We start from the raw sequence: 9,553 nt of genomic DNA, 5'->3' as shown, positions 1-9,553 counted from the left end.
AGGAATGCACTATTTACATGTAATAAAAATCCGAAATGCGTGACATGGCCTATGTGTATTTTTAGTGATTAATTAATGTGACTGACGCAACTTAAATATATTGAATATTTAAATGGAGCTTTTCAGTTGCAGATTGAACTAACTTCTTGTTTGCAGATTGATCAAGTATTTTTGTTGCTTTAAAATTAGCATATCAATATCATTAGGAGATCCATAATAGTATAAACACTCAGAGTAGTGAAGGGATTTTCAAAGAAAAGAAGGTCAAAGTTGAAGTTGCTATAGAAATACAAAGCAATTCATGCTTTCATATATCCTGCCTTTAAAATTACTTGTACTAGCATTTGAAATTAATATTTGGATCAGCCACACTGGGGAAAGAATTACGCTCTGCTATGTTCTTGGGGAAAGAGGGGCAAAGAAAGAAAGTGGGACAAAATAAAAAATGATGCAAGAACTGAGGTTAACAAAAGCTGTGGTGGCAGCTGAATTGCAGAAGCTTTGGAAAAGCTTTGGCCGCTCCATGAACAGATAAGTAAAGCAACTGTTAGAAGCTTGGGGACAGATTTTTTTTGCAGAAGAGTTGGCATTGATTTTTCAGTCTAGGGAGTGTTAGGGTTGGCAGGTTGGGTGCATAACCAGAGCATGAGTGGAAGATCAATGTTAGGGAAAGCTGCAGCTTCAGCTACTACAAGAATGAGGACTAACTCCATCTCAGATGTTTAAAACTTCCATTTGTTGGCTTCAGAGGCTCTTTGCTAAACAAGAGGCATCCTTACTCTATAATCATATACTTCACCATCATGAAAAAGGGAGAGTTTAAATTTAATTCCGTTCCCAGTAGGATTAATATATTTTTCTCCCTACTTCTCTCTTGCTCTTACAACTCAGTTCTCTCAGTTTATTTCTCGGTTATTTCTCAGCTACTTTCCCTCAGGAGGGAGAAATGTCTTCCTTTACATAGCCTTTAATTTGCTGGACCTCTTGATGTTACACCAACACACCACTGCCCATTCCAATAGTGGGCCAGGCAGGTATCATTGTCTACTCCATGCTCTTCTTTGTGCTCTTTATAAGTAACCTAGAAAACTGGCTTTAATATCAAGATTATTTCCTTGCAAAGCCAAATTGTCAAACTGAGCTTCGGCAGTGAGCGTTGAGGGGTTTTGGTCTGTTCCACCTGCAAACCGCCAAGCTGGGTATGAGAGCAGGATGTGCTCTACATGGTCCACATGGTCTGTCGGCTGCCAGGAACCTCTGACTGGATTTGAAGATATGAAATGTGCTTTATGAGTATTTTTTGTGTTGGCAGCGTTTTCTGGATGTGCAAAATTAAGCGTCCCAGACTGTTCAGCACAAGACTTATCTAAACCAAGATGTAGAAACTACTTTAGGGAATATATTATGAAAGGTGCGTAACCGCATTCAGATTTCCTGTGCTGTCTGTTGCTTGTCTTTTCTTTTAAAGATAAAACAATCAAGTTATGGAAAATTACTGAAAGAGATAAGAGACCAGAGGGGTACAACTTAAAGGATGAAGAAGGAAAACTTAAAGATCTTTCTACAGTAACATCACTGCAGGTAAGCTGCTGTCTTTGTCCAAAATCCAGTTGTTTCTGTACGAAGAAGGTAGTCACAGGTGCTAACTCAGTAAATTATTTGAATACATACCTAATGCTAACTGTATATATATGATTATCGTCATTGAAGTTTTAACTGACCAATAATGGTCTTCAACCTGTCACATGTTTTCAAGTCACAAATGCTTTATGATACAGTGACCAATACAAATACATTTAGAGAGTTTATGTCGATTTTATTCTTCCTGATAAAATTCTGTCAAAGTAACTTAATGTCCTGTCACACAGGATTCTTTAGCCTGGTGTACTGGAAGCATTCAATTTGTAATTAGAGTTAAACAGTGTTCTTGCCTTATTGAAAGCAACTGAGCTAAAGACAGTACACCACATTTCAGACTCATCTTTATTTCAGTGGTATAAAATAATTCTCTCCGATCTGAAGAATGGGATTTGCAGTAGTGTGTGCTCCAGTGAATGTCATGCTCTGCATTGCTGAACAGATGCGTATATGATAATGTAATAGATTTTTGCTCTCAGACTCTAATGGCTGAATTCACTCCAGGTGTTTTGGTGAAGGACGTGGCTAAAGGTTAGAACTGGAAGGCTATGTTGTATAAATACTGGTATTTACTTTTAAAGACAGACGACCAACTCCTACCTCCAAAACAACACAATATTGTCTGTCATGAAAAAAGCCTCCGAAGTGTAAAGATTACTGCATTAATGGAATATTCATCTATTTTTTATGATTAGGCAAACAAAACCATTCCAGATTGCTTACAGTCTGAGAATTCAAAGGCTGAGTGGCCCATTGTTTTGTTTCTTTAGTGACAAGCTGTACTCAAAGCTTTAACTTCTCTGTGTTGCTCTTTAAACTGTCTTGTGCATTGATGTATGATAGGTTGTTTCTGATGCATGTTCAGCAACATTGAGTAGTCCCAATCATGGAGCACAGCCTTACAGTCTTCAATGCTTTACCAGTAGGGAATAAATTGGCAGTGTCTAGTTATTGAAGAGTGACACTGTAGTGACACACAGGGAAATAACGAGGGCACAATGATGAGTGGTAGTCTGTGGTTTTGGCTTTTCAGGAGTATGTGTGTATGTATGGTATGTCAGTACACGTTGGTTTTGTTTTCTAAAACTCCTTTTATTATGTTTTGCTGAGATGATAACCTTTTCATGTCTTGACTTTTTTGTTTGAGAGAGACATCAAGTAGCAAAAGAAATATTGTAAGTGCTTTACAACTGACAGCAAACTCTTTAGCAAAAGCAAAGTACTAGGACTTCACTGCTTGTCGGAGCCAGAGCCTCCTGCCTATGTGTGACAGTAGCTCCTGCTGTGGGACTGACCTGTTCTGTGACAGCTGCCAGTGCCTCCCTTCCCACAGTTCAGGCTTTCCATTGCCCTGCCTGTCTCTCCTGTCTCTCCTTGCCCTCTTGGCAGGGATGGCCTTGCCCAGCAATTAATCCATGGGGAAATTAAGCTTGCACACACTGTCAGGAAGTTTTATAATGTCACAGTCTTTGAATGCTTGTTCTCCATTGAAACTCTCATCCTCTTAGCAAAAAATTACTTAGAATCTTACTCTCTTTCTGGTTTGTGTTTTGGGTTTTTTTGACAGGTGCCTGTATTGAAACCTATGGATTTGATGGTAGAAGTCACTCCCCGGAGAATCTTTGCTAATGGTCACACCTATCATGTCAACTCCATATCCGTCAACAGTGACTGTGAGACATACATGTCAGCGGATGATCTCAGGATTAACCTCTGGCATTTAGCAATCACAGATAGGAGCTTCAGTATCCTTTATTGTGGTGCCTTACTTGGTGTTGATAGAACTAGTGGGGCTTAAGAGAGCTGGTTTAAAATATTTTAATGCATTTTATTTTAAAATGTACCTTTAAGTATCAGAATTTGTAACAGTAGTAGTAGTAACAGAAGTTACTTGTAGTAAGTATTTGTAACAGAAAATGCTCAGATACCGTAAGAGACAGCTAAGAGATTGCAAAAATCGGGAAATTTTATGTGAAAAACAACAGTCTTGGAGTTGGTTAATGACAAATAAATAGGAAACTGCTGCCAGCTGAATGGTAGCTATCCACCTGACTAGAATACTCAAAACTGTTATTTCCTGAAGACATTTCACGCTGAGCTAGTCCACATTTTGCTGAAAGGTCAGTTCTTACCCTGACCGTGCCCCCTGTTCTCCATCATCCTGCTTCCCAGGACCCTAGTGTCTGACATATGCACAGTTTGGGGATAAGGCTCAGCTGCTTCATGTGAGTTGTTTTCCTCTGGTGATTTCTTTTAAAGTATTTCAAAAGGAATTAGAAGAATATTTCTCTACAGATTTGTACAAGAAACTGTTAGGTGTCAAAGTGAAGTTGTCCTACTAAGGCAAATTCCTGGAAGAAAGCACCAATGTGATGGGGTATTCTCCCTGTCTCTGGTGATAGTTTGTATTTCTTCCTTCATAGGTCAGATCATCTGTGGAGCTTAACCCATGGTTTGTTAATGTCACAGGAAACATCTTCATTAATTCAATTAACTCTTAATGTACTTTAAAAACTGTCTTTGCAGGATCAAGTGACAGGTGCCTTTACCCTGGAGATTGTAGGGAATATCCCCTCAATTTGTTTCCAAACATATTCTTTTTCTGTCTTTTCTGATCTAGATTAAGCAAGCTAAATGGTGCCCTCTTTAATAAAACTGAATACGTAGGGCCGATTTATATATGGCAGCTATGTCTGCCTTTGATATCCAAACAACTGTCCTTCCATTCTTTAGTAAGAGAGAACAGAGTGTGAAAATTGCTTGCCACCAGCAGGGTGGTTCCTCACAATATCCTTCTCATGGTAGCTTCCCCCTCCAGTCCAGTTTTGTCCTGGACACTTTTATATGTGACTATTGTGTGTTCTCCTGTACTGCATATCCTCATCTCCTAAAGCAGAGCAGTCTCTATGTCTGTGTATGATAACCAGATCACATTCCAGAATACTTATGCGAGATAAGTCTTTGCTTTTGGCAGTCCCTTTTATTGTGTTAAAAGCTGTCTTATAAACTATGGATTGCCAAGAGAAATGACAACTTTTAGAAGAACAAATACTTATTATAGTTCATGAGGACAATGTTTTTATTAAATCATTTGCTATGCTAACAGTTTACTGACAGAAATATCAGCCCCAAAAGAATTTATAAACCCCAAATATGTGTAAATCCTTGAAAAGAAAATACTTACTCTGGGAGTACTGATACAATCGGATCAAAAGTACTGTGAATATGGTAGTGTAAAATAATTCTTTTCATTTATTCAGAGCTTTTTATCCTCACATCTTTTATGTATGTTGATCAATTTATCCTTACAAAGGATTAAAAAGCTGGTAGATAGATGAATTTGTCTGCTATTTTGTGAATGAGAAAATTGAGGCAGAGAATTTAAAGAAATTGCTTATGAAAACTGTAAATTTCATAGCCCTGATTAACAAAATTTCATTTGCCCTTTATATGAAAACACTTGTATCCAGACTTCAGGAGCACTTGGCCTCCAATGATGTTTCAAATTCTGGCAAGATACTTGGAGAGAGCTGAAAAACAAACTTAGTCTTATGATTGTAACTACTACCGTGTGTCTTGATGGAACAGCATGGACAGCAAAATTATTTGAGATTGAATAACTGTTTAGGATGTGATTGCTTCTACTCCTGTATGTTCAAGAGCTATATTTGGTGAAAGCTGCATGAACTCTGTTTCATGCATTAGCATAAGCCTGTCTTTGAATATTTACTGATGAAAAGTGTTTTAGAGTTTGTGATTGAGTCATTGATTTAAAACATGATACAATTTACGGTAGCATGCTCAGTTTCTGACTGTGTTCTAAGAGTGTTGATGAGGGGGAAATTAAGAGTGTGTTTCTGATAAAACTTTTCCTGTATCTGTGTCTTTGGGACACTTAATGTGGATGAATTGAGATAACTGGATTTCTGTCATGGGTTGGGATACAGATGTTATGGCTGCTTCTAGATTCACACGAATGAACATCTGTGAGGATTGTGACGAGAGAGTCCAGGCAGTGATAGGAGAGAACATTAGGTAAAGGAATGATCAGTGCTAGGGGCAAACTGTTCCTGCTACACTGGTCATGGTGACAGCAGATGGATTTTGTGGCTTGATATCAGTATGTATTCATGAGAGTAGACTGAGTTAAATGAGCTGTATCCACTTCTGTTTCAGACAATATTAGCTGTGTCTGTACTCAGTTGTCCAAACCAGATCATCAGGCAGATTACTTTTACTTAACTCTGAGATAAACATAAAAGTTGAGATAGGTGTTCCAAAAAAAGGTGAGATAGTTACAGAATATTGCTCAGATTGGGAAATTAACTGGGTGAACACTGGAATAGGATATGAGTAAGTTAAACTTGCATCAGTCTTTCCACAGGTATCTTCCTGTCCATATAGACCCCTCTAAGTCCTTGTAAAGTTGCAGAGGTGCTTTTTTTAAACTAGAGTTCAATATCTGTCCTGTAAAGAAACCACAAACTCAGTTACATCAAACTCTTCTGGTAGAAACATTGAGTGTGCCTGCTGCATTAGAACAAGACATATTAAGATGAAAAAATTCTGCCAACAGTTCAAATTATAAATGAATGTTGCTGGCCTTGGTGCCTTCTGCACTTAGTGGAACAGACAGGAGGAGGCTCAGGCAGTTTTGAAAATGCTTGCTTCACATCTTTTTACTAGAAGCAAAATGTAAACGAAGCTACTTGCTGTTTTACATGCAAGGCTTGATTCCTTGAAATATTTGTTTAAAACAGTAAATAGAAAACATTTTGGTTTGAAGTGGCATTTGTTAATAAGGGATCTGGCAGCGATGTGTATTTGTCTTTCTGCTTTCCCTCAGCAGCAGCACTGCTATGTATAATGAATTGCAATCTATTTACCCAAGAGGCTGGTTGTGACAATGGCACAAACAGCAAATCCAGTGGTAGAGGTTCTGGATGTTCCGCTCGTGTTTGAACATCTTTACACATTACATGGGAAACACTGGAGAACGAATGGATTAGCAGCAGTGTGCTAGGGTGTTTTTCAAGTAAAGTTCTTTGTCTTGTAGAATTTTATTTGAGAATAGGTCAGTTATAACCATTATTTTAACAGTTTCACACATCACTTAGAATTGTTCATTTCTTTAAAAATGAAAAGACAAAGCAATGCAGATCTTAAGTTAATTATCTTTTTGTCTTTTTTGGAAAATATTTTAAATCAGCTTTGTAGACTTTGACCAGAATATTTGCCTTAGGTAAAGCCTTAGGCAAATAAAGTAAAAGTAGTGGTTTTCTGGTTTGCTTCTGTATTAACATAAACACTAACTGGGATTAAAAGCAGACAAGTGAGTTTTATGCTATAGCTGTGTAAATTTTCATGAGAAGTATGCAAGACTTCTGTACATTGCTTCCCACTTGCAAGCAGATTTGCTCAGTGTCATATGGGCAAGAGGAGGTAAGGGAGAAGAGGAGGTGAGAGAAGAGGAAGGGGGAAGATCAGCTGGTAAATAATTGCACATACAAGGCTTTTCTTCGCTAAAAGGTTTAATGTGTTTGGTTGTGTTACAGAGAGCGAGAGTCAGAGTCCTTAATTATAGATGATATTCTTCACTGGAAAAGAAGTGAGGTAAAGGTTGCTGTATTTGTTAATGTTTGGTCTGACATGGCTTAGCAGTGCTGCCCATAGCTTAAGCCTTTAGATAAGTCATCTTGGGTGCAGTGAATGGGAAAGCAGGACTGCTGGAAGCATACTGATAAGGGTTACTTCACGTCTGCAGCAATCTTTGGACTATCTAGCTGTACTAAATATTCTTTATGAGAGTGTATTTGGATTGCTCACAGAACTATGTAGCTCATAGCACTTGAACTCCCTTCATTTCCTGGTAGCACACTATTTCACTCTAGAGGCTGTCATGGCATTGCTATGGAAACAACATCCCTGTTTCCAGCATGTACTCATCTTGAGTCTCATCTTGACTAAAATACTCATTTCTCAGTCAGATCAATATAGTCCAGGGTTATCCTCTTTTAATAAAAAATTCCTTCTTCTGTGTCCCAGAAGGGTTAAGCTAATTAGCAAGTCACCATAGGGCCTCCTTATAGTCTAATGTATTCCAGTATTTGAAGCATATCATGGGTAGTCAGATCGTTAGGCACCTAAATTAATTTACTTAAGAAGTAAACAATAACAAAAAAGAAGAGAAATAAAAAAACCAAAATAACTTGGTACATTGATGAAGACCATGTTTGTGGCAGCCCATTGAGCACCTGAATAACACAGAGCGTATTCAGTGCTGTGGGAGCAACCCCCAGGCTGGGGAAGATAGCAAGACTTACAAAATTGCTGTTACCTGCCTCAGTGCTAAGCATTGAATGCTAAACTGAAAGCAAATGTGCTTTATTCTCTTGGCATTTGTGGAGCTGCAAACTGGCAAGTTTAAGCCCTTGAGTGAGATGAGGCTGTTTCTATAAAAACTCCTCAGCCGGGATGACTGAGTCAGGCTGTGTGCACAAGGATGCATCTTCTGTGGTCTCGAAAAAAAAGCCTTTACTGTATGAGAGCCTGCTGCCATCCCAACCCACGGCACTGTTTTCCCCAAGCATACACTTTCTGTTTGGGGAGTTGGCAAACATAATTTCTCTTCTTTTGAGAGCTCTGTATTATATTTTGGCACTTCCTACTCTGTCAAGAAAGATTCTGCCTTTCTGTATCATGTATTTAAAAGGTCTGTATTATACCATCGAGTCACATTCTAGCTGAGTTGCCACTAGCAACATTTGAGTAGCTTTTCCTCAAATTTGTGGTGTTCTTTTATTCTTTTCTTCGCAGAGTCTCTCCTCTCACATGCAGTGTCTCTCTCTCTCTCTCTCTCCTTTAAAGGAGAATGAAGATGTCTGCAAAGCTGATACCAGGTTGGAAGTGAGAAGCAGAGGACTGCAGAGGTACCATGTACCCTGTTATGGTTTAGTGAGCTCTTTTAAAGTGTAACTATTGAGAAATGGTTGCTTGCTTTTCTAATGTAAACATTTCTACGTGAACAGCTGAGGAAAAAAACCCAACATAAAACAAACTATTTTCAACAAGCTGATTAGATTCTGGATTTTTTAGTCTCCACTTTTTTCAGCAGGGGAATACTGGCCTTCTAGTAAAAATAAGAGTTGACAGTAGTAAAAATAAAGATTTTGACACCTAACTTGCATCTGAGTACTGTCAGCTGGAGGTTTTCTGTGCATTTTGATAAATGTTGAATTGTGCTGTGATTGAGTATACTGCTAGAAATGCTCACTAAGGGCTCCGGTGCCTGTCTTGCAAAGACATGAGGAAGAAGAGTATGTAGAGGAAAAAGGATAAAAGAACTTTTAAAAAGGGAATTCTAGTGCATTAAACTTGTGAATACACAAAGTTCACACCAAGTGTCAACACTTAACTGTTAGGTTCTTTGCTGCATTGCCATTTCTCATCTGCTGATAATTACAACGTAATTGTAAACTGATCATGGTAGAGATCTTCCCTCTGCTGTATTGGTAAAGTGCTTGGACTCTTTTAACACAATTAAATACTTTGCAATAAAAAATATTTTAAAATAACTGTACTAATATTTTGAGGTAAGTCAATCTTAGCCCCACTTAATTCTCAATTAAACAAATACCGTTAGAGCCAAATAGGTTTGTTGCAATTTCAACCCAGAAAATGTTGCCCGATGAGATCCAACTTTCCATTGCTTCTATCTATACTCAAATTATATGTTAGATAAAGTGGGAAACTGTTCAGGAGAGAGAAATCCTGTACAAAAAGGTAACAGAGATGAAGAAATGATAGGAGAATGGTTTCATTTTGGAAAAAGTCAGTGTGTCTTTGTTCCATAGAGCTCTGTTAACTGCGAGAATGTAGTGGGATGAAATTTCACTGAGCACCAGCAGAGGTTTCT

At 38.2% G+C, this 9,553-nt stretch overlaps 1 protein-coding gene across 1 annotated transcript in view; it reads left to right on the top strand.

Annotated features, from left to right (window-relative positions):
* Positions 1–3,436, top strand: part of LOC104543419 (serine/threonine-protein phosphatase 2A 55 kDa regulatory subunit B gamma isoform-like) — an 11,619-nt gene extending 8,183 nt beyond the window's left edge. Inside the window, exons 5-6 of the mRNA XM_010188025.1 lie at positions 1,469–1,581; positions 3,206–3,436. Of these exons, the coding sequence (XP_010186327.1) occupies positions 1,469–1,581; positions 3,206–3,436 (344 nt within the window). The remainder of the gene's footprint in view (positions 1–1,468; positions 1,582–3,205) is intronic.
* Positions 3,437–9,553: the final 6,117 nt, after the last annotated feature.

This window comes from Mesitornis unicolor, unplaced genomic scaffold (genome assembly GCF_000695765.1).
Source record: "Mesitornis unicolor isolate BGI_N332 unplaced genomic scaffold, ASM69576v1 scaffold43457, whole genome shotgun sequence".
Classification (NCBI taxonomy): domain Eukaryota; kingdom Metazoa; phylum Chordata; class Aves; order Mesitornithiformes; family Mesitornithidae; genus Mesitornis; species Mesitornis unicolor.
Note: the sequence above shows the minus strand (reverse complement) of the source record. Positions and strands in the feature narration are given on the sequence as shown.